At 39.5% G+C, this 24,208-nt stretch overlaps 3 protein-coding genes across 6 annotated transcripts in view; 2 read left to right on the top strand and 1 right to left on the bottom strand.

The window, feature by feature from the left end:
* Window positions 1-14,728, top strand: part of zgc:158766 (uncharacterized protein LOC100009641 homolog) — a 31,761-nt gene extending 17,033 nt beyond the window's left edge. For 2 of the 3 annotated variants that reach the window (XM_054781283.1, XM_054781281.1), the window contains exons 9-24: window positions 1,218-1,316; window positions 1,455-1,597; window positions 1,680-1,818; window positions 1,890-2,012; window positions 2,122-2,286; window positions 2,363-3,213; window positions 5,201-5,450; window positions 6,007-6,096; window positions 7,446-7,670; window positions 8,060-8,230; window positions 8,302-8,479; window positions 8,560-8,676; window positions 11,937-12,215; window positions 12,292-12,527; window positions 14,050-14,105; window positions 14,421-14,728. In XM_054781283.1, the coding sequence (XP_054637258.1) occupies window positions 1,218-1,316; window positions 1,455-1,597; window positions 1,680-1,818; window positions 1,890-2,012; window positions 2,122-2,286; window positions 2,363-3,213; window positions 5,201-5,450; window positions 6,007-6,096; window positions 7,446-7,670; window positions 8,060-8,230; window positions 8,302-8,479; window positions 8,560-8,676; window positions 11,937-12,215; window positions 12,292-12,527; window positions 14,050-14,094 (3,111 nt within the window). In that variant the 3' untranslated portion in view covers window positions 14,095-14,105; window positions 14,421-14,728. The remainder of the gene's footprint in view (window positions 1-1,217; window positions 1,317-1,454; window positions 1,598-1,679; window positions 1,819-1,889; window positions 2,013-2,121; window positions 2,287-2,362; window positions 3,214-5,200; window positions 5,451-6,006; window positions 6,097-7,445; window positions 7,671-8,059; window positions 8,231-8,301; window positions 8,480-8,559; window positions 8,677-11,936; window positions 12,216-12,291; window positions 12,528-14,049; window positions 14,106-14,420) is intronic. The other variant, XM_054781282.1, reaches the window with a different exon arrangement.
* si:ch211-269k10.4 (uncharacterized protein LOC100150242 homolog) lies at window positions 14,389-18,751 on the bottom strand. Its single transcript, XM_054781287.1, has 6 exons — window positions 18,706-18,751; window positions 16,511-16,746; window positions 15,588-15,707; window positions 15,450-15,506; window positions 15,149-15,256; window positions 14,389-15,079 (listed from the first exon to the last, which is right to left on the bottom strand). Exons 2-6 carry the CDS (start codon window positions 16,733-16,735, stop codon window positions 14,978-14,980), a joined length of 612 nt encoding a protein of 203 aa, XP_054637262.1. The 5' UTR covers window positions 16,736-16,746; window positions 18,706-18,751; the 3' UTR covers window positions 14,389-14,977.
* Window positions 18,752-18,901: 150 nt separating this feature from the next.
* On the top strand, window positions 18,902-21,558 carry LOC129184862 (uncharacterized). Of its 2 annotated transcripts, XM_054781289.1 has the most exons (6): window positions 18,902-19,094; window positions 20,599-20,691; window positions 20,864-20,920; window positions 21,036-21,137; window positions 21,204-21,320; window positions 21,386-21,558. In XM_054781289.1, exons 1-6 carry the CDS (start codon window positions 18,939-18,941, stop codon window positions 21,413-21,415), a joined length of 555 nt encoding a protein of 184 aa, XP_054637264.1. In that variant the 5' UTR covers window positions 18,902-18,938; the 3' UTR covers window positions 21,416-21,558. The 2 variants fall into 2 exon arrangements, with proteins under 2 accessions (XP_054637264.1, XP_054637263.1); XM_054781288.1 differs by lacking the exon at window positions 21,386-21,558 and having other exon boundaries at window positions 21,204-21,377.
* Window positions 21,559-24,208: the final 2,650 nt, after the last annotated feature.

Here is a 24,208-nt window from a genome sequence, read left to right as displayed (position 1 = left end):
GTCACTCAGCTGTTGGAGTGAAAGTCATGTGTGGTACACTCGCTGTACTGTTGTTTACAATGAAGTCAGTAGTGCTATTTTATATTGTCTCATTTGCATAATTGGCCATGACACATGTGAATGTAATTTTTATTGGCTTTGTCAGAGAGACGAAAAACTGAGCAAAAAACAGGAAAAGCTAAACACATAGAAATATAAATTAACTTTTTTTAAGTACTTTGAGATGGGGGAATGGACCACAGAAAGACCTGCTGCTTGTTGAGAAGAGCAATACATGCTTTCAGTGTCTAATAGGACCAGCAAAAGTTGCTAGTTGCTTTTTTGAAAAAGAGTATCTAGGAGGCATTGATTAACAATAAATATAGTGACAAAGCCGTCAACTTGGCAACACCAGTCCCTCCTGCTATGTCTTCTTGTTCTCTGGCAGCGCAGGTGTGTATGAGGTGTGTTAAGAAGCAGAGTTACAATGCATAGCGTCACCTACTGTACAGGGTTGTAACAGCAAGCTACATTCAGAGACACTCTCATTTTAATTTGTTTATGGGCAAGGGCGAACAGGTAACGCCAAATCTATTTGTGGCAGTCTAAATTTATTTGTGGCGACCCGCTGCAATTAGTTTTATTTAGCATCACCCCTAAATGCATATGGTAGAACTGTTGGTCTATCCCGAACATATTTTATCCATTTCCATCAAATAGAAAGTAGGCTGCTAACTAAAAAAAACAAACGATATGTTGTTCAAGGAATTTAATCCATTTAATCCATGATTTATTCCAAGGGCCGCATGGTGGCCACGTGGTTAGCATGTTGGCCACACAGTCAGGAGATCGGGAAGATCTGGGCTCGAATCTCCGTTGGGCATCTCTGTGTGGAGTTCACATGTTCTCCCCGTGCATGCGTGGATTTTCTCCAAGTACTCCGGTTTCCCCCCATTGGCGACTCTAAATTGTCCATAGGTATGAATGTGAGTGTGATTGTTTGTTTGTCTACATGTGCCCAGAGTCAGCTGGGATAGGCTCCAGCATACCCAGGACCCTAGTGAGGATAAGCGGCATAGAAAATGAAGGGATGGATGATTTATTCCAAATGAAGTATAGCTTCACCAATGACAACCAAACCAAATAAACTAAGTTAGACATTTTTTTCAACTTTTCAGATTGACATTCTAGTTGAAAATTAGCTTCTTTTCTTGTATTTTCTTTTATGACCTGCACAGAAAATTGAACCATTTGCCAGCAGTTGTAGCGAAGCCATCTCTTCCCTCCAGGAGTCTATCGCCACTTTAAGCAACAGTGGCAACCTGAAGACATCTGAGGTAAGACCTTTACTCTAAACTGGACTAAACATTTTCTTATATACTCTGTCTTTACATTCTTTATACAACACAAAATTTGCTTTGAGCTGTAAAACAATGAGATAAAAAAAAGTTGCTGATGTTTCTTGCTCATCTCAGGAGGTGTTTCAAACGATGGCGCAGCAGAAACATCTCATGAAGTGTGTCCTGGATGACACCCACCTAAATAGGTTGCGTCTGGAGGGAGGCACCATCCTGGCCCGCATCAGGAAGGAAGAGGCCTGTGAGAATGACAGCTACAGGTACTGCCGATGGAGAGGCCTTCTTGTCACTTCTTGTCACTTCTTGTGGTTACAAACAAGTTATTCATATGTGTGCCTTCAGGGATGCTGTAGATATGTTAAATGCACTGTACAACCAACTGGATGAGGAGGTCCATGAGCTTGTGATCCTGTCCAACAAGTCTCAGAAGGACTTAGAAAGCCTGCTGGAAGTGCGCAGGTTTGAGGAGCAAACGCAACAGGTCAGCTTGTTCTTGACTGCTCCTTCTTCTATGCACTTCTATGGGGTAACAAGTAATTTTGATCTTTTCAGGTCAAACTGTGGTTCAATGTGGAGGGAGAGAAACATCTCATACCTTTAGAATCGCTAACAGTGTCTGTCAGCAAAATAAAAGACATGAAGGAGAGTTTGAAGCAATTTCTGGAAGAAGCAGTGGTAAATATCTTGACAAGAAATATGAAGAGTAGATGCTCCAAAACTTCCATCCACATGTTATGTATTATCTACAAGCACAATCTAATCAATGGTCTAATGGTCTTATCAGCACCAGCAGAGACATGCACTGCAGATGGTAAACGAGTCACCCAAGTCCATTCCAGGCTCAGTTTTTGTGGAATTCAAGCATCATCTTGGGTCCATCCTAAGCAGAGCAGATAGAAGGAAGGCACACTTAGACATCCTGATCAACCTTTACGAGTTTTATGACTCTGTAAGCACTCTTTTGTATTTATGATCTACAGTATCAATAAATAGATATACAATAGTCTGCAATACTCTGTCCGTAGGTGAATCAGTGGATGGAGCACTGTCAGGAATACATCAGTCACCTGAACACCTCAGGGGAAGCACTTTCACCTGCCGTGGTCCAGATCTTGCAGGATTACTGCACAGAGGCCTCCAAGTTCTCCATGGACAACTTCAGCACTCTAAATGACATGGTGCTGTCCTTAGATAGTCCTCCGCAATTGCAGCAGTGGAACACCGTTTGGCAAAAGTGTCAGCAGACCAAGCACCAGCTGGAGGACACGTTGGCCCGTGCCATGAAGGCGTCTTCAGACTCCATGGCCTCTGATCTGAAATATGCTGTAAAGCCTACGGAGAGCGAGACGAGTGCACCAGAGGAGAGTGGATGCGTGTTTCTGCCTGAAGGGTCTACTTGCTCCAGCAGGGCAGTTACCCCACTGACTGTCGAGGACTCAAAACCTTTATCCAAAAGCCCTTCCGGTTCCATCTCATCCTCCTCACGCTTAACTTTCCCCCCTGACAGCACACTGAGCCCGTCCTCGTTCGATGACACAGACAGCGACTGCACTGTTGACTCCACCATCTCATGCCATTCGGAGCCCATCTACTCTCCGGCATCCCGAGTCCGCAAGCCGCCAATGAAGAAGATCATGAAGAAGACCATGAGTTACGAGCTGACGCAGCGAGACGGCGGACACTCAGATGTCAGCCATGTACACGGTTACACGGGCGTTTACATCAAGGGGCTGGAGGTGGCCAATAATGTGTCTGTGGAGAAGAAGCTGCAAAGACCCGATGTCATGAGCCCGACATTAGGGCGTAGTCGGAGCATGTCCACGCCCTCCAGGATACATAACAGACACATCGAAGATGATGGAAAGAAACAGAGCAGGTAAGGGACTGAACTGCATATACTATATAATGTATGTGGATGCTGGATGCTATATATAATAAATAAACAAGGGACTGTGTTGTATATATAGTGGTGTGAAAAAGTGTTTGACCCCTTCCTGATTTCTTTTTTTTGCATGTTTGTCACATTTAAACATTTCAGATCAACAAACACATTTAAATATTAGTCAATGACAACACAGCTGAACAAACAATGCAGTTTTTACATAAAACTTTTTATTATTAAGGGAGAATAGTGCCTCCCGGACGTCTCCACACTAGGACACACTGGGGGGATTATGTCTCACAGCTGGCCTGGGAACACCTTGGTGTTCTCCTGCTGGAACTGGAAGAGGTGGCCAGGTACTGGGATGTATGGGCTTACCTACCGAGAATGCTTCCCCCGTGATCCGTACCCAGATAAGCCAAGGAAAATGGATGGACGGATGGAGAAAAAATCCAAACCTACATGGCCATGTGCGATAACTTGCAACGAGTCTCTTACAGCGCTGTGGATCTTTGCTTTTTAATAATAAAAAGTTTCATTTAAAAACTGCATTTTGTGTTCAGTCGTGTTGTTATTGACTAATATTTAAATTTGTTTGATCTGAAACATGTAAATGTGACAAACAAAATAAGAAATCGGGAAGGGGCAAACACTTTTTCACACCACTGTGTATATGAATGCTGGATGCTATATATAATTAATATTTAGCATCCGTGTATAAGTATTGAAAATATATACTACTACAGTGATACCTTGGTTTTCGTTATTAATCAGTTCCAAATGGTCTGTCGAAAGCTGAATTGTATAATAAATCATGTAAATCCAATTCATTCGTTCCAGACACCCAAAAATACGAACACAAAACACATTCTATCAAGAATAATTGTAGTTTTACGTGCAGAAAACAGTGCAAAATGCATATAAATTATGAATGAAATGGATATGTGAACATTAAACGTCACTTTTCCCTTTATTGAAGGCTCAAGTTGGCATAGATGGCGATGAGTGGAGAGGGAAGGGAGAGCCACACGGACACCACCTTCATGTTTTGCGATGACTTCTTTCTTGAATTCAGTAGTCTTTCTTTCCTTCCTTATTAAAATGGTGGCATTTGCAATTTTCTTTGGCCCCATGGTGGGTTATTTTGCAGTCGTACAAAAAAAAAAGCAGAGACTTGTGGTGTAACTGTTAGTTAGGAAAGAACTACAGAGTCAGCTGGTTAGGTCACAGAGAGGCAATAGAGTTGGGGGAGAATAACTTACTGCCGGGTAGGAGTTGAGAGCTAGCTAACAGGCACGTTTTGTAATAAAGACAACACGGTTGGATTCACACAGTGTATTACTAACATGACAAGACTGAGTCACACATGGGATTTTTGGTTTGGACACTGGATTCCACGGACTGCTACACTGGCAAACTGACTACTTTGTAAGGTGCAATGTTGGCCATACGAGAACTGAGACATAATCTTGGCAATAATTTATGTTGAAAACCGAGGCATACGAAAACCGAAGTCCAACTGTTATGTTCTGTGTAGGTCTGGTCCCCAGATGCAGAGGCGTGATCACGAAAAACAGTTAGTCTCTTTAATGAGAGCCACACAAAGTACAACAATGCAGGGAGCAGGAACCACTGGCAATGTTGCAACTGAACAACTGAAAAACTGGAAACTGAAAAAACGTTTTTTACAAGTTTATACAGCTACAATACAAATTTTTTTAAATGTGATCATCTTTATCATTCGCATTCAGTAAACCTCCATGTCCATCTCACTTGTGTCTGGTGATATTGTTTTTTTTCCTTGATCCATGCACCATGCCTTCATAAAGTTTAAACACCAAGTTGCCAACCAGCAAACAGCCATAACATAACCCATAGCCTTTAAAAGGTGTGCTCACTTATTTGTTTTATCTCTCGAAGTGTGCAATGTTACACATAGCATTATCTATCCAATGTAACAAAATGGCATTCTTTTGCCCAGCAAAGTGCAGCACATCATGGATGAGATGATCGCCACCGAGAGGGAGTACGTACGCTCTCTCAGCTACGTTATTGAGCATTATTTCCCGGAGATGGAACGCCTGGATCTGCCGCAGGACCTGAGGGGCAAACGCAGCATCATTTTTGGGAACATGGAGAAGCTGTGGGACTTCCACAGCCAGTACTTCCTCAAGCAACTGGAGGCGTGCGCACACTCGCCGCTGTCCATCAGCAGCTGTTTTCTTCGCCACGTGAGTGCACGCGCACAAAGTGCCCCAAGGAGGCACACTGACAGCATACTAGGAGCACTCAGCTTCCATCCACAGCCGTGACCTGAAGACGTCTAGCTTTACTAACTATATGCGATGTTTCAAGGGTCATGGTCTCATTACCTCTCCAGTGAGGTTTTATGAAGGTTCACCAATCACATGGTTGGCTACATACCAGGAAAACTACTTGCTGATAGATAGACTATACAGATAGTCCATGTGGTTACTTCTAACACTAACACTTTGCTGCCCCGTATAGCAGAAAAAAATACATGGGAATATGGCAGGATAAATTAAAAAGCACACACAAAGGAAATTACTCCAAAAACAGCAATACTAAGGATTGTGAGGATTTTTATATGCATTCATTTAGCAATTCAATTACTACACTGCATTAATTATACTATATTGAAAAGTTACATACTGTCCCATTTATCCCAATGCAAAATCACCTCTAGTCGTTGTAGTCAAATAGTCTTATATGATTTGAGTGAGTCACAGTTTCTTGAGTGTTCTAATTTGTTAATTGTGTTTGCAGGAGGATCAGTTTGGAATGTATGCCCTGTACAGCAAGAATAAGCCCCGGTCCGACTCTTTGCTCAGCAGCCATGGGAATGAATTCTTTAAGGTGCGTCTGGAAACTGGTTATACATACCTGACAGGGTGAAAAGGTCAGCACTGACCCGCAATTGTGCATCAGAAAAAGGAAATGAAAGATGCACTGTGACATGACCAATAATTGTTATTAGATAAATACATGTTTACAATATGTAAAAAAGACCACATTTGTATTTAAGCTTGTCTGCAAAATGTGTCCAAATTAATTTTTCACCTTTGTATATTTCACATGCCTTATTTTTGTGATAGTATTTTAGCAAACTCTTTCAAGTGCTCATAACACAATAGATTTCTAACCAGTTGTATCCGCATTTAAAATAACATTTATTTAAAAAATATACCACAGATTCCCGCTTTTCAGAGAGGTTACATTCCAAGACCACTAGCAAATGGTAAAATGCTGCACACGGCTCTCTCTGCCCCCCAAACTTTCCTGCTAACTTGATGTTGTTGTTCACTTTTGATTTCAGATCACCATTTGCAATAAAAGCGACTGTTGTACAGCTCTCTCTTAAATTGCCATTGTTCACTTGTGACAGAATCCAGGTTTGTTCCTAAATATGCCTGTAAAATGTATAGGTACTCACCACGAATAATGTAAGATGATTCGAGAAGATCAGAGGCCAGTCAGAGCACACAACTATGGTGCATTCAAGGACCGCTGAACAAAGTGCGAAATCTCAGCGCTTGACGAAAAAACATTATCAGTGAAGACATAAACATTTAAAGATTGTGGGCTTTCTGGCGGTGGTAAATTATCATGAACTTATTGCGAATTAGATGTGTTTTTTCTAAAAAAAAAATGCCTATTTTTGAAGAAAAATAAATTTTTTTGGACAAAAAATGTGAATTTAGAGAGCCGTGAATAGTGAATCGCAAATACGTGGGTATCCATATTCATATTCAGTCATTACGATATTGTATGCAGTCCCATGTAGTGCAAAAAAGTAAGATTGCCTTGCAAGAGAGAAAAATATCCAATAAGACATTTCCATATCATGACATCTTTAAGTATTTACAATACATATATGAAGGGAAGGGGGGGAATTTGATACAGTACATTTTGTACATTAAAGATGCTAAAAAAAAACTACAGTGTAAGTCAATATATGCTAAGCTATTTGAATAAAAGATCCATATCTGAACTTTGTGTTATAGGTGGCAAAGCAAATTAGCTAATACTGTATCTCATTAAGTGTGTATTGATTTTATTTTTACATTATGCCAAGGGCCAAATGAAAATGGAAACTTCGGACATCCCTGTATTACAGAGATTTCCTGAAGAAGACAAAAAAGGATAAAGTATGTCTTGATAATCATAATAAAATTTGCTGTTGTAACATTCCTCTCTCATCCCAGAATAAACAGCTGGATCTGGGGGACAAGATGGACCTGGCGTCCTACCTGCTGAAGCCCATCCAGAGGATGAGTAAATACGCTCTACTGCTGAAGGACCTCATCAAGGAGTGCAGCCAGTCCCAGGCGCAGGAGCTGAGTGACCTCCGGACCGCTGAGGAGATGGTCAAGTTTCAGCTTCGCCATGGCAACGACCTGCTGGCTATGGACGCTATCCGGGGCTGTGATGTAAGCTAGAGCCATGATTCATAGTTTGATGCCACGGACACACTGTCTTAATCAATCATGGGTTGGACGACACCCTTTAGTTCCTTCTAAATCGTAATTCCAGGACATGCTTTCAACTCTGTGGGAAGAGCTTGGGGCAAGCCACCATGATGGTGTCCCAGCGCACCAAGTGTCAGACATGGAGGTTAGGAGCCTGTCCCAAAAAGGGGGACCATCTCCATAGTCTTCCATTTTTACGGTGTCCCAATACTTTTGTCCATAGTATATTTTTGAAGTGGATGTTTTTTTTAAGACACTGATGTTTTGTATACAGTGGCGTGAGGCCAGTCTCCCAGCAGCGCTTCCATTGTTGTGAGTGACGCATGTGAACCGGGGTGTTTCCTGTCTAGGTGAACCTAAAGGAACAGGGTCAACTGCGCTGCCAGGATGAGTTCATCGTCTGGTGCGGACGCAGGAAGTACCTCCGCCACGTCTTCTTGTTTGAAGATCTCATACTCTTCAGCAAGACCAAAAAGATAGAAGGAGGATATGACATTTACATCTACAAACAATCCTACAAAGTGAGAGTCCATTTCCTGGAGCTTTGAATGTACTTTCTAGCCCTGATGTTCTCTTTTTTTTCCACATTTAGACAGCTGAGATCGGTATGACTGAAAATGTTGGTGACAGCGGACTGCGCTTTGAGATCTGGTTCCGGCGGAGGAAGTCCCAGGACACATTCATCCTCCAAGCCGGCTCTGTGGAGGTCAAAGCCGTGTGGACGTCCATCATAGGGAAGATCCTGTGGAGGCAGGCGCTCAGGAACAGAGGTGTGTTGCCTTAGCAGCTAATGGTCTGATCATTTTTACATACATTGTGTCATAAAAGGCTCTTCTCTTGTATTCCGCAGAATTGCGCATGCAAGAGATGGTGTCCATGGGCATTGGAAGCAAGCCTTTCATGGACATTAAGCCCAGTGATGCAGCCATCAATGACAGAGCTATCGACTATATCATGAAGCGGTCTGGTGAGAGTTACTTATTTTCCTGCCCCATTAGTTCCCCTGTCATTATCCTTTGCTTGTGTTTCATTCACCTCATCATGCTGTGCTCACTGCATGCTCTGCACACACAATTAAAAAATAGCATTTTGTAAAGGCGTGATACAGGTGTTGTTACCCTGCAAATGAATACCTGAAATCAGTCCAAATTCCAAATTATTTTTTTTTGAATAAATATATTTTTCTTGCCAGCTTTCTACCAATGTGCTTATCTTAAGTAATAGGTGCTAAAATATAAGCTATATTAATTAAATAAGCAAACATTCTGAATGAAAATGCATCACAGGTTGTAAAGCTCTTTCAGAAGCAACAGGTGGCGCTTGAACCCCCAGCATTCCAGTTCATTTCTTTATTCTCATTCTCAGTAACATTCTGTTTGAGCATCTCACAAGTGACAAATTCAAAACGGTGCACATGAAAAGATGCATATATTAAAATATATACTGTGTATGTATTACACGCTGCACTGTTTTTGTGCGGACATTTGGAAACATTTAAAGGCTGATGCTGGAGGACATCAGGGTCCACGGTGGCTAATATGTCATATGACTCTGTGGTGGACTCAGCCATCTTCTATGCTGTGGGCTGCTGGAGAGGGGGCAGCACGGACAGGGACGGGAGCAGGATCAATAGGCTGATCAGGAGAGCGAGCTCTGTCCTGGACAGTCCTCTGGACTCCGTGGAGGAAGTGGGGGAGAGAAGGATGTTGGCTAAGCTGACATCCATCATGGACAACACCTCTCACCCGCTACATGACACTGTGGGTTCCCTTAGCAGCTCCTTCAGCACCAGACTGTTAAACCCACGGTGTAAGAAGGAGAGGTTCCGCAGGTCCTTCATACTGACCGCTGTCAGGCTCCACAACACCTGCACCACCTGAACCATGTTGTAGTCACTATGCATTCTTTGCACTGTACTCTTTACTTGCATATCTTGCTTGCTTGCTGCTGTAACAAGTAAATTTCCCCGCTGTGGGATAAATAAAGTACATACAACAACAATATGTCAAAGCAAGTCAGATGGACAAGAAGACATTTAAAACCTAATAACGAAACCTTAAAATTAGTCCCGAAACGAACGGGCAGCCAATGCAACAACCTTAAAATTGTTCTAATGTGCTCCCGCCCATTTGTGTTGAGTTTTGAAGAAGTTGAAAAGGCTTCATTATGCTCGAGTGTAGTCACTGTTGGCCGGGCTGAGCGCATGACTTGCAATTCTCTGCCAAAAAGATGAAAGTGTGCAACTAAAACTCTCGTTGACTAAGGGTCTATCCGCACGGAATCGTTTTCAGGTCAAAACGGCAAAATATTTTACCTCTGCAGCCTCACATCCACACGGGAAAGCCTTCTGGGTGACCTGAAATGTTTGTTTTTTTTTAAAGCGGCTTCCAGAGTGGCAAAATCTAAGAACGTCCCCTTGTCGTTGCCGTATAGACAGGCAATACGAAAGCGATGACGTCACCGACTCACCGCCGCCTCGTCGCCGTTATGTGAGCTTCGATGACAAATCAACATAATATCTGAATATTTCAACTGACATGACTCATCCCAGTCGACATTGTCCTCATATTTTGTTGTCTTATTCTACATAATGACTCTCAGAAGTAATTCCACTTCTCATAAGTCTTGAAAAACGGAAGAGGAGACTTATGTGTTCTATCTTCTATGGTTTGGTGTGTCACGTGGTTTCGCCCGTGTGTTTGTTCACAGCGGCACACGTAGGTGTGCTTGTGTACTACATCATTTTCACTCAGTGATTTGTTTCCGTCTGGATGCAACAATTTACTAATCGGCCGGCACAGTATGGACACGACTTTTTTCCAACCCGACAAAAAAAAAAAAAAAAAAAAATCTCAGAAACGTTCCCGTGTGGACAAGACCTATCAAGGGAGTCACAAGATCTCGCAAGTTTAAAAGGTGACAAGATTTCTCATTCCAAAAAAAATGTCTTGTGGGCACTAGGCCTGGGATGGTAATAAATGAATAATAATTGTAATAATAATATAAAATGAACTGGATAATTTTTCCGGCCTAACTAAGTTGCCATGTGCATGCATGTCTGTTTTCCTCGTCTCCAAACAGTGCATTGGTTTCAGCACCTTGGCTCTTTTGAATGGAGTGAGTCCTTTTGTCAGTCATACAGTGTCTTTGTCGGGGCCAGTGCACAAGACTGTAACGTAGTAGAAATTAAATAGTAGATTGCAGTATATTGTCATATTTTTTAGGGTTGTCAAATGATTCAAAATTTTAATCAGATTAATCAGTTTTTTAATTAATCATGATTAATCACCCTTAGCAACTATGAAATATACCCATTTTTACTGTAGTAAATGAACAGAAAGATAAATGACAGGACAGCATTATATATATTTGTATGTATTAACAGCTCCAAATTAACTGGATATGTTAAGCTCAAAGATACCACACAAGTCTAGAAATTACTAGTCTCTTTAATTAATAGTAGCAGAACATTTGAGACACACTTTAAACGGTGTTATTATGAGGAACAAGGGGTTGCGTTCAAAGACATCATGTAATATACGGTAAATTTACTTGTTTTCAGTGTATTTTCCAACACACTTAAATGTAGCAAATTGTACATCCGAATTAAGAGTTACAAAGTGAGTGATAAGAATATCCACTTCATGTTTTTCTTCACCTTGCTGTTTATTTACACGCATTATAACGCCGTGTTTGTGATGTTCGCAGTGTTTCTGAAGGCATCTCGCGTGAGAATGAGGAAGTGTTGTTCCAAGGATAAAGGGACTGGAGACGTGTGTGAGCTGGAGATACATACAGTATATGGAATTGTACCGCTGTTGATGTGTTCGGTCAGAATGTAGTTATAAAAGAGCGTCAGACTCTGTATGACGACTTTTTTCATCGTAATTTTCTAAAAAGTAATGTTAGAATCTCATCTCGTCGCGTTCTCGTAGACCCAATCTTGCCTGTCGTCTCATCTCGGGAGTGTCACGTGATGCCCCTAATAACTGTGAGCAATGGCGACTGAAACGACATTCATATCGCTGTTGGAGCTTGATCTAATCAATGAGTACCGCCTTATAGTCTGGTAATACAAAACGTTAATATGTTTTGGGACATACTTTTATTACTTTAAGGGCAAATTCAAGTTTATTCTTCTTTTGAAAAATCCTAATGAAATGTTAGATGATGTTAATTCAATATCTTCTCATCCCTCACACTTCTGTCTTTATGTGTGTACAACAGAGTGTAGGACGAGAGCGTCCATCGCCGTACCCTCCTATGAATACTCGGCTTCCATCAAGAGACCTCACTCCACCATCTCCAACAGCAGCACCTCCTCCTCCAGCAGCCAGTCGTCCTCCTCCCTACTGGGGTCGCTCAACCTCCACCTGTACTCGTCCCCGTCTCACCCACACACCCACCCTTACCCACTGGCCACCGTTCCTTCCTTCGCCCAGTGGCCGTACGACTGCATCGAGGAAGACGAGCTGGAGCACGACTCCAGTGGCCAGCCCTCCATGAGTAAGTGACGACACGCTACCACGGGAAGTGTTACACAATGATAATGACTCTTTTTTGCAACATTTTAACGTGCCAGTAACAGAGAATTCCGAGACGTCTTCCCAGTGCACCTCCACTGACAGCGTGACCGGCCTGAGCACGCTCACCTTACCCGGCCACCCCGACATAGTCCTGGACTCATACAACAACAACAACGACGACGATGAATCCTCCTTCCTGTGCTCCTCCACTCCTCCATCTTCCATGGAATCCTCCTCCATCTTCCCCAAAAGTGAAGAGCTCCCACAGCAGGGCAACAAGTTCATCACAGCAGTAAGTCTTCTTCAGTTTCTACAGACAAATGCTCTGTTATTTCACGTGCACTCATTATAATTATCTATCTATATATTTTTCTATTCACTGCAGACATATTTACAGTATTAGGGATGGTCCAATTGGATCCTCGGGATCAGCACTGGTCTATTACTGGCCAGTAATGTTGTTTTAAATTTGAAAAAACGCATACAAATTGATTACTATAACAAGAAAGGAGAAAAGACGGTATCGGCTTGGTATCAGTATCAGCATCAGCAGATTTATAACGTTGCATTGGTATCGGACATGAAAAAGCTATCCCTACTACAGTATGCACTATTGTATGTATTTTTTCTTAGAGAGGTCAAAATATTTACTGTTAATCTGAAGCAGGTCATCACCTTTTTGCTAAGAAATAATGCAGTTTGAATGAAATACAAGGACAATACATTTTTAAAAGCCATTACATTAAAAAAAAAAAAAAAAAGTAATAAGATGTATGAATGGGTCCTGAAAAAAACACACGGGTCATGAAAGAAATAATTAATAATAATTTTTAAAATGTTCAGTATAACTATTTCACATTGTATTTGACAATTTCATTAATTAATGGACAAAAAAGTAGTTCACATTTTCATTTTATCACAAAAACTCAATATAAATTGTTATTAATATTAAACAAATTTATTTGTTTCACATTCACATTTTTATTTTGCTAATAAATAATAGTAAGATTTATAAGTGTTGTTTTTGTGTCATTATTCTATCATAAAAGAGTAATTATTATTCAGTAATTTCCAGTGCACTTCAGCATCATGAAGTCAATTGCCAATAAATGTGTTGGTAAAAAAAGAAAAAAAGAAAATGAATAAAAATAAAATAAAAAAATAAATAAATACAACTAGATCAGACATTAAATAAAAATGTTTGTTTTGAAATAAATAAAAAATACTAAATAAGAGGGGACATCTTGCCCAAAGTCAGCTGACATAGGCTCCAGCATACCCCCGCGACCCTAATGAGGATTAAGCGGCATAGAAAATGAATGGATGATTATTTATTCAATCATCCATCAATGAATGATTTTTTTTAAATTCAATATAATCATTTCAGATTAGCTTTCACCATTTCATTAATAGACACATTAATAGACACATTTTAATTTTAATCATTTGCTTTATATTTTTTCACTATGTAAGTAGGTAAAATATGTAAAGTATATATATATATATATATATGCAAATAAAAATAAAATTTGCAAATAAATTTCAATAAAAATGATATATGTGAATATTATTTTCTTCTGTTATTTAATTAATTATAACCTTTCCAATATTATCATTACCTTTATTGCTGATTGGCTGGGAGCAATCACATGGTTGTACTGCAATATGCCATGCATTTCTTACTGAAGTTGAAGTTACCAAATGTGGTTGGTTTTTCCCTTTAAGTGTTGTAAGACATACATAGAGTAACACTCCAGATGTTTTCAGCTAAATCTTATTTTGAAAATCACCACTTTTGTTGTTGTTTTTACCAGAGCAAGACCTCTCATATAGCCATAGGCCTTTCTACAGTGGTGTGACGTTTAGCTCAGTAAGTAGCCATCAGTGTCACCATTGTGAACAGCCTCTTTAACCACACGTGGCCTCATTACTAACACGTATTGCATGGTGGTGGTGGTGATGATGCATTGATGGTTCTCCTCTTGTGTTTTGTTGCATTTTGGAATCATACTGCGTGTGTGAACACCATGCATGCTGCTGCACCGTGTTTACTTTTGAATGCACTCTGTGCTTTTGGTTTTTTTCTATTCAGCCACGCACTTAAAAGTGACAGAAAGATGCATTACCATGCACGAATGGACCTTTGCCAAATACTGTCTCTAAAACATTTCCTTTCTTTTTTCAGCTGTAAAGTTCTCAACTTCACCTACCATGTTGGAGCACTGAAGACTTCCAAGGTCGCGTCATTTTATTAATAAAATAATTGGACATGATCATAGCATGATGGTACTCATGTGGTTTCCTTTAAAAAGTAACTATAGGTATGAGTCTGTGTTTATATTGTAGATGTTTTTTTATTGTTATTATGATAATTATTGTGTAATTTACAAAGCACAGACTAGCTGGCAGATAAATGTTTCTCTACTGTCATATTATTACTGTGGTGTGCTGTCCTGCCTTGTACAGATGATTAAAACATTTGTATTAAAAATGCATTGTAGCCATGATTTACCACCATAAGCTGAGAGTGTCATATTGCGTACGGTCAAGACACGTATAGCAGATACACTGTAAGCACTATGATAACCACAAAGTGAGTTTCACAAAGAGAAGGGCGCATATTTTCTACTAAACATCAAGATCATATAAAACTAAAAAAATATATAGTAAAAATGTAACAAATGGGTGATCCTCAAAATTTACAAGCACATTTCTTAAAATTGATTATGGAAATGGATGAATTTAACATACAAACGTAGCGCATTTCTTTTTGGAGATCCATAAGCAGAGAACGACAGCCATCAAAACCTGAAGTCCCAACATACAAAGTTCCAGCACCTCCATCTTTGGAGAAAAGGTTTTTTAAACAAAATTAAAACAAAAAAACAATCGACTGTAGAATTTTTGCATTACCTTCAAATACTGTGCATTTTCTTCATCCCATCCAGTCAAGTCAGTGATTATCACACCAACTGCAGCTAATGCAGCAACAATACCAGCTCTGTTGATGACGAGGGACACCTGAAAGAAACATATCCATTCAATTCATCTTCTCCCGGGACAGAACTCCAGAAATGAACCTTGGATATACTTTAGAGTAGTCAGTGCACAGCTTTTATAGTGGCATAGATTTACTATCCACTAAAAATAGACATACGCATTGTAATAAAAATGAAGCTCACATATTATCATACTTCTAATAAAGTTTACTTACAGGTAGCAATTCTGGATGTTTCCGCAGCATGGTGGACACAACTCCTGCAAATATGAACTGAAAAGCAACAAAACCTATGATGGAGGATTTTTTATTTTTTTTTAAAGGAAGACGATAAAGCTAAAATTGGATTCTTACAAGCGTTCCAGTCCAGAGTGCAACTCTAAAGAGTGTAAATAGAGACGTTGTCATGTCATGGCTTACAGCAAAAATGACACCCAATCCAACACTGAAGATCCCGCTGACAATCTGGAGGGACTGCAATGATAAATCAACACATTTTAAATTTGCAGTATGTATATTTAAAAAATGGACAAATGAAATGGCACTGTGCACTTAAATGAAATAAAACAGTAGTTATACATGAAGATAATGCTCACTATCCTGTGTCGATTGATGTGATGCAACATTAGTTCAACTGTTTTCACTTATATTTAACCGTATACAAGTAGGTCAGTCCGAAAACAATGTCAACTTTTGTGTGTTGTTAGTCACGAAACCCCCTTTTTTTTCTTTTTTTTTTGGTATACCACTTAAGAGGAAGACCACAAACACCTTCTGCCTTTCCTGTTGCTGCCTTTAACCTACTCTGAACCTACCCTTTTTATTGCACCGTAAAACATTTATACTTTTATCTCAAATCAGCTCTAATATCCATTTTTATCTTGGCATCTATGTTATCGGTCCAGCTAGCTTTATGTTGCTGCTGCCACGTGATACTACAAGTCCCACAATGCATTGCACTGTGGTGTGGCGCTCTATTCGGTACAGTCATTCTTTATCGTCTTTATCATGTCAGTCGTTTTGAGTCAATAAAAAGCTGTAATTCTATGACAAATAATCATTGTTGTAGTGTTTAGACGTTAAACACACCCTACCATGTATATTTGTGATACAAATTATGCCAAATTATGCTGGTAGACAAGGGGTTATTAACTTGTAGTCACTAAAGTCCATACTGTGGTAACAGGAAGTACGGTGGCCATGAAGGCACAAAAGGCATATGGGAATAGGGTGTGTGTTGAAGTAGTCTCGTTCTTGCGTTTTACATACAGCCTTACCCCCAACACAGCAGTGTTTTTCTGCAGCAGGCTGTGCATTGGCCCCCTGCCATCCACCAGGACATGATGTGAAGCTTGGTATCGTCTCAATATGGTCGCTTTCTGGCTGTCTTCTTTGCGTGTCCCCTCATCATCTGCTATTTGCATGTTGATATCAGGCGCCCACAGGCCGTACTCAGTGTCTTCTGCGTCTCGGATGTCCATGTCAACATCTGCACAAGCCATGCTGCATTCAACTGCATGCACATGACATTCATGAAACCCTATTGGTTAGTGTCATTAATATACTACATATACTACCGTGTACAAAAAGGAAGCTGTACAATTAAAGGAGCTCTGTCACTGACAGTAAAAAAAATAGAATCGTGAGCTTTCCACTTTACACACTAACAACATTAAAAAGAACACATTTACAAATACATCAAAATGAAGGCACAACAAAATTAAAAACGCACCCGAGCTTAAAATAATGAGGATTTAAAACAAATACCCCTTGGGTTACTACGTGTAAGATTTTAATTACCCTTTTTAAAATGCTTTGTTTATTTGAATTATATAAATAACTTTTAATAGTAAATTAATTTAACAGTGTGATTACAAATATTGTGTGCAACTAAAATTAAGGGAACCAGAATGACCATTTTTTTTAGGTTAAATAGTTTTGTATTCAAGTAATTTGTATTTGTAAATTAATTTAACCAATATTTTTGTTAAAGTGATATTATTGTTTAAGTGATATTACCTTTTGGAGTCATTTTATTCCCTTTAATATTAATAGTTTAATAATTATATATTAATTAATTAATTAATTAATCGCAATTAATATTATTAATAGTTTAAATTTAATAGGTTTATTTAATAGTTTAAAATAGTATATATATATGAAAAGTATTAAATATTTATCTCATATATATACCTGTGTGAAAAAGTCCTGAGTTCTTTTTTTTTTTTTGCATGTTTGTCACATTAAATTTTTTGAGATCATCAAAAAAATTCAGATATTAGTCAATGACAACACAACCGGGCCGCACGGTGGTCTAGTGGTTAGCATGTTGGCCACACAGTCACAGTCTGGAGATCGGGAAGACCTGGGTTCGATTCTTCCTTGGGTTCTTCCTTCCGTTTCTGTGTGGAGTTTGCATGTTCTCCACGTGCGTGCGTTCCAAAAACATGCATGTTAGGTTAAATGGAGACTCTAAATTGTCCATAGGTATGAATGTGCGTGTGAATGGTTGTTTGTCTATATGTGCCCTGCCGGGGTGTACCCCGCCTGTCAGCTGGGATAGGCTCCAGCAAGCCCCCACAACCCTAATGAGGAGAAGCGGCATAGAAGATGGATGGACAACACAAAATGCAGTTTTTAAATGAAACTTTTGATTATTAAGGAAGAACAAAAATCCAAACCCTGTGTGAAAAAGTAAGAAATCAGGAAGGGGGGCAAACACAATCATACATTTAATACCACAATACTAGAATCACATTTTCAAATGTATTGTTCAAATCTATAAAATATTTAAAATTAAGAAATGCATTTCAATATTTAGCGTGTGACTAAAACCAAGTAAAACACAATGACGTTTTTAAAACTTTCATTTGGGTACATCAAATGAAATAGCCTGCATGACTCTAAATAACTCATTTGATCAAAATCATTCCTTTTTTCAGCTCTATTCCATATTTTTTCAAATTCATTTCTTTGTCTGACAATATTAAATATTTAATAGTAACTTTTACCTTTTAAAATGTTTTTAAGGACACCTCACGATATATTTTGTGACTAAAATTGACTTAGTTAACAAGCATTCAATTTTTTTAAAAGTTAGATTCAAAAGGTCTTTAAATGAAATCCTGTATTGTTAGATTACATCAAATATTTAAAATGAAATGAAAAGTATTTAAATACATTGTGTGTGGCTAAAAGTGAGTTGTTGTTTTTGCATTTCCAATTAAACACAACTGTGTGGAAAGAATGAATATTAATGTATGACTTTAATACATATTATTTTGAGTCAGTGGTTCATTTTTTGGGTGCCGGTTGCCGTTACTTAGTAGATAGAAACATATTAAAGATATCATATCCAAGTAGAGTATAATGTTCGCTGAGACAATAATAAACACTGCATACATTTTTACAGACTTTGCCATTGCATTGTGCAACTTAACGTTAAATAACAAGGGCGTTTATTCTTACTTACAATGTTCAGAATGTGCTCTTCTCTCAAGTAGCCTCTGAGAGGTGCGAAAAAGAGGAGAGCCTGCTGTCTCCTTTTTAACTTTTTAAAGTAGCCTCCTCACGTCTCGCGTGCGAGCCAAAGAGAGAAGAGGGAGGAGAAGGTGTGAGACTAAATTTTGCTTCCCTCACTTCCTCGTTCAACAGCAGACGATCGCTCACTGATTTCAAGCCGTCTTTGAATGTTGGAGGACCAGGATGAAAACGTTTGTGTGTGATGACTCCATGATCATCACCATCCCCATCGGGACACACACAGCGGGACGCGGCCCTCTGATGCCCAGGGAGTTTCAGTGTGTGTTCCGGGACACGTTCAAGGTTTTTTCTATCAGGGGATTCCCAAAACCTCTCGGGGTAAGTGCAGGATACCGTTACCCTTTATATCATGGGACTCATTGGAATTCTTGCAAATCCTACATTTGAACCCCACAAGTATCTAACATGATGAGGATGATATGGAAATACAGGGGAGTCTCAAAAGCGGTTCAATTTCAACCCCAAATGTACTTAAAAACGTCAAACTACCTTTGGAGTTGATGCAACAAGCAAATCTCACAATTTAAAGCGGATCTTGCCAACTGGCGGCGTGCGGGCCACATGCGGCCCATGAATGACATCTAACCAGCCTGCAAGTTGAGCTCAAAATGTGAGAGCAGTGGTGCGTTCAAGGACCGTCAAACAAAGCGGGACGGGTCGCCGCTCGCAAAACAAACAACATATTCATGCAAAAACTATGGGCTTTGTAACTGTACATTATTTTTTAAATGAAATAATGGCCCATATTTCCAAAATTGATATGCATTTACATAAAATGTGATGTAGTTATTTACACATTTATCATTTTCTGAAGTATTTTTTTATTATTACTTATTTTTTTATCATTGCACCCAAAAGCTTCCTGTGGCCCGGTTCGGCGCCGCCTACAGACCAGTACCGGGCCGCAGCCCGGTGGTTGGGGACCCCTGATGTAGAGGATCTTTGATCAGCGTTTTTGCAATAGATCCTTAAAAAGACAGTAGAATGCTCCTTTCATATAGCAGATCTTTGATGACTGTGTTTGCTGTAGGTCCTTTAAAAGAGCAGCACACTCCTGTATATGTACTCCATGTAGACTTGAGCATCTTTGACTATTGGTTTTGCGGTAAATGAAGGCTGATGACCATTGATGATGATACATTATGAGCCTTTTGGTAAGGTAACAAATGAAAGGTACGACACAGCCTTTGTTCAAAGTCAAATGGGAATATGATGATAGTATCATTTTGTAGAATTTTATTTGTTTTTTTGTGATGGCACCACAGTCGCGTACCAGCGATGGCGAACAGGAAACGTGCGATGACGACCGTAGAGCAAAAGATTCAATGGTTTGCAATGGGGGATTTTTTGGTCCTGAGGAGTAAATGTTCACTTTATGTTTTTTTGTGTAGCATTTCTATTTTAGGCTAATTTGTAGAACAGAGATGAGCATTTTAAAATGTTTTCAAAAAGAATATCCTGTGACAAATCAACTATGTGTCACCTATACTCAGCCAAAAAAAAGAACACATTTTATCAACAAGACATAGGCTCTGTTAAGTAAAGGTTTGACCCTGGAACAGATGAGTTCTTTTTCCATGATTTCCTGTACGAAGTCAAATTGGTTCAACTTTGCTCTGCATTGTGGGTTCCACTGTACTTGAAAACCCGCAATTTTAACCTCAGAAAATGACTGAATATTGATATAATAATAATAATAATATAAAATATGTTTTGACTTTAGTCAGGCTTTGCAGGGAGTCGTTTCGTCTTGAACTTTTAAACTCAGGTAGACGGTTCTTCCTTCCAAGACGGGCGTCTGATTGTTTTTCCTCTTTTCTAGGCAGCACAATGCCTGACTGGACTTTCACTTGTCATTCTTGGTCTGATGTTTCATCAGACAGGAAGTGTGTTCTCCATCTTTCCCAGCATTCTGGTAAATATATTCTACACTGTGTTCAAAAAGCTGTAGAATCAGTCCCACATCGCTACGTAACCTTTTCATACGGAGCACGCGGTAACTTTATGGCGCATATCGTCCTCGCGCACAACAGCAAAATATCAAAGTGGGAATGAGTTCTTGAAGTAACATTGGTGTGTGTTGTTAGTTTGTGCTCTGTGGAACGCTGACCTTTGCTGCAGGCCATCTTCCAAACATGCGTGTGGTAGGTAGACTCGTACGAAATGAGGTCAATCGTGGTGAAAATGCTCTTTCATTGCCATTTGTGTGTTCTTCGGTACATTTCCCGTCTTGTCAAGTGCTTTTCTTTGTCTTGACAGATCAAACTGTCATTTTGTCTGAACATCATCAGTTTCTTGTGGTCAGTGGTGGCAGTTTGTCTCTCTGTGATCGACTACTGTTTGTCTGAACATTTCAACAAGGTATAACGGCAGTATCCCAAACTGGAATTCAGCACAAGAAGAACACCTTTTCTGTGTTTTCTACAGCTACATGTGGCCGTCAAAATGCTGATTGTGAGCCTGCTGGTTGTGGAGAACTTGACTGCCTTATTTCTAATCTACTGGCAGAGTAAAGCTGTTTGCAGACGACATTTCAACACCCTGGTAGGTTGCCTCCACGTCGGTGCAGTCCAAGCCCTGAAACTAATGGTTTGACTTTTTACCTGCAGCCCATTATTCAGCTGAAACACGACGACTGATGCACTTGAACACGCCACCGCGTTCAACCTTTCAGTTGCTTTGTAATATGATTAGCATATCAATACAGATTTTTCTTTTATTTATTGTATTATTCTACATAACTGTAGATCTGGCTGTTTGACTGGATATTTGAATAAATCAGCATGACCTTGTACAAGATGGGGAGTCATTGAAATGTTCTTAGCCTACCTGATATCCTTATTTCTTATGTTGGGGTCTTTTGCATGCAGTAGGAGACTTGTTAGTTTTGGCTGAGTGTGAATTAAAAAAAAGTAAAACTGCAAATTTGCCTCACTTCATCAAGTAGTGGCCTACACTCAAATGGATGCCGTGCCACAATAATCACCGGGTGTGTTGTTGAAGTGAATAAATTAACGCTGCACCTCTTTTGTTCAGGAAAAAAATCAACAACCCACAAATCTGCTGTTTCCAGTGTATTATAATACATATGAATTCACTAGTAATACGTATACAGTCAAACCTGTCTTAGCGGCCACCTTTATAGAAGGGCCACCTGCCTATAGCAGCCACTGAAAAATCCCCCCCAGCAAATTTACATGTTATAGACCCTGTGTATAGCAGTCACCTGTCCAACACGGCCAGCGGCCACCCATTTTGTTTCCCTTGGTCAATATCTGACTGAATATAGCAGCCAAATTACCAACTCAAGTAGAAGCTTCATGCACGAAAAAGTTTCGTGTTTCAATCAATGAAGACGTCGTGTGTAGACTTTAATTACTGAGTCCTAGCTCAGTCACAATCATTCACAAGATCCACACAAACTGTCAGTTGTTCCACATAAAAAAGCCGTCTTCTTTTGAGCTTGCTATTTCCTGGTCAAACATGTAACTTTAAGAGCATTTGCACCAAAACATTACAGCAAAGTAGGCTGGGAACAGGACGTGCTCCCAGCGACGCTACAATAAAAAAAAAACATATGCTAGCATGCATGCGGCAGTGGGAGCAAAACTGAGTTTGGTTGTACTTAATTAAAGTATTTTATCAGTTATCAGTTATTATTAAGCCTCTAGCTTCCTTTTAGTAAGTAAAAACCTTGACTATGATTGCACTACATTGTCATGTAGACCTACAAAGTACACTTGGAAGAACAAGAGGTGAATAAATGTATTGCAACTGAGGTGAAACTGATGAGGGGTAGGATTAAATAAGCTTTGCTTCTTCCTACTCCTTTTTGGACATGCAAAATTGTGAATTGTACAATGTGATGTGCTACTGTTTGACTCATGCATGTTCAGGATTAAAACCATGAACCATGATAATAACAAGCCTAGTAGTGCTGTACAACTTTTATCAGCAGTCCGCAGTGCCATCTACTGGTCAACATTATTATTATTATTATTTTCCCTTTTTTCCTCTTCTGGTCAACATTCAAACTGGACGCTAACCTGTCTATAGAGGCCACCTGTCTATAGCGGCCACTTTTGCAGACTCCCTCTAGTGGCCGCTATAGACAAGTTTGACTGTATATACTAGGGCTTTAATGTTAAATGTCCTTTAACGGCACTATTTCAGTTGACACGCAATTAACGTGCACACGTCCTGTTTGACCCTCAGCCCACACCGTAGTTTGAGGAAACGCAGCAGCGTGGCAGTTGATGTGGAGCCACCACTGATCTGTATAATATATATGGATAGCTCATTGGCGATGACTTGTGAAGCCACACGGCCGCCATATTGCCACTCGCAAGAAACACTTCTCGACAAGCTTTTGCATTCGTGGTGAACTTCTTTTATTAATTCGGATTGGACACAAATTTTGCCTTAAGATGCCTGCATGTGCAGCTATTAACTGCACAAATCGCCAGTTCAAAGGCTGTGGACGAACATTTCACCTGTAAGTATGATTGAAATGTAGATTTATGATTGATAATTTAAGGGTTTTGCACTGTCGATCTCTCAGATATTTTTGATCGTGTAAAATTCCTCTGATTAAATGTATGTCCAGAATTGATACGTTTATATAGCTCTATAATAGCTAAGAGGAAATTTACGTACTTTTTTGTTATATCATGATATTTGTATTTCTTTAAGGGACGAAGGTTGCGTTACTTGAAGGAATGGGAGAATCTCAGTGCTTCCATGATGCTTACCAGGTATTGTATACAGTGCAGTTAGCAAGCCACTTTGCATACAATTGACCCGGCAATTTTTTTTTTTTTGCTGCTGCTGAATGACTGATGTTAAAGGATTCATTCATATGATATGTTCTGGAAAATAATATTACTGAACATGCATACCGGTATGTTTGAGATTGCAAACAAGGTATTGTCTTACCCAAAGCATATAAGGTGTTTTGTTTCAGTGTTGTTGTTTTCTGTGTGTGTGGGGGTGTATGTGTTTATAGTTATTACACATTATGGTTATCACATATTATTCCTGTGGTTTGTGTTCAAATATATTTCTATATCAGAAAAGAGGTTATTTCTATTTCATAACACAAACAAAAAAAATCAGCAAAATGTTAAATGATTTTAAAACTTGTCCAAAGTCACTCTCTTTGATGATTCATATTTTGTACAGACGAGAGCATCGTGAATTGTATGAAAGTAAGAAAAAAAAATAAAGGATCATGACCATGGATTTTAGTGGAAAAAAGGGATGGAATATGCAGTTAGAATTAAAATCTCTTTGTAGAGGAGTAAAACTATGCATTGCTATAGGGGAGTGCTGAGCCAGGGTGTACAGTACTGTAGAATTTTGTCCCAAAGGCAATGAGAATTGGAAGGGGACATTTTATACATTTAATACAGCCAAAAGATAGAGAATAACAG

The sequence above is a fragment of the Dunckerocampus dactyliophorus genome, chromosome 7, assembly GCF_027744805.1.
Source record: "Dunckerocampus dactyliophorus isolate RoL2022-P2 chromosome 7, RoL_Ddac_1.1, whole genome shotgun sequence".
In the NCBI taxonomy this organism is placed as follows: domain Eukaryota; kingdom Metazoa; phylum Chordata; class Actinopteri; order Syngnathiformes; family Syngnathidae; genus Dunckerocampus; species Dunckerocampus dactyliophorus.
This window is presented reverse-complemented; position numbering and strand designations above follow the sequence as displayed.

Excerpts from the sequence above, each read along its gene's own strand:
- si:ch211-269k10.4 (XM_054781287.1), bottom strand. The coding sequence starts at position 16,735 with ATGGCTTGTGCAGATGTTGACATGGACATCCGAGACGCAGAAGACACT. Across the intron at positions 15,507-15,587 it reads CACTCTGGACTGGAACGCTT|TTCATATTTGCAGGAGTTGT; the intron begins GTAAGAATCCAA and ends GTTGCTTTTCAG. Across the intron at positions 15,257-15,449 it reads AACATCCAGAATTGCTACCT|GTGTCCCTCGTCATCAACAG; the intron begins GTAAGTAAACTT and ends TGTTTCTTTCAG.
- LOC129184862 (XM_054781288.1), top strand. The coding sequence starts at position 18,939 with ATGAAAACGTTTGTGTGTGATGACTCCATGATCATCACCATCCCCATC. Across the intron at positions 20,692-20,863 it reads CCATCTTTCCCAGCATTCTG|TTTGTGCTCTGTGGAACGCT; the intron begins GTAAATATATTC and ends GTGTGTTGTTAG. Across the intron at positions 20,921-21,035 it reads ATCTTCCAAACATGCGTGTG|ATCAAACTGTCATTTTGTCT; the intron begins GTAGGTAGACTC and ends TTGTCTTGACAG.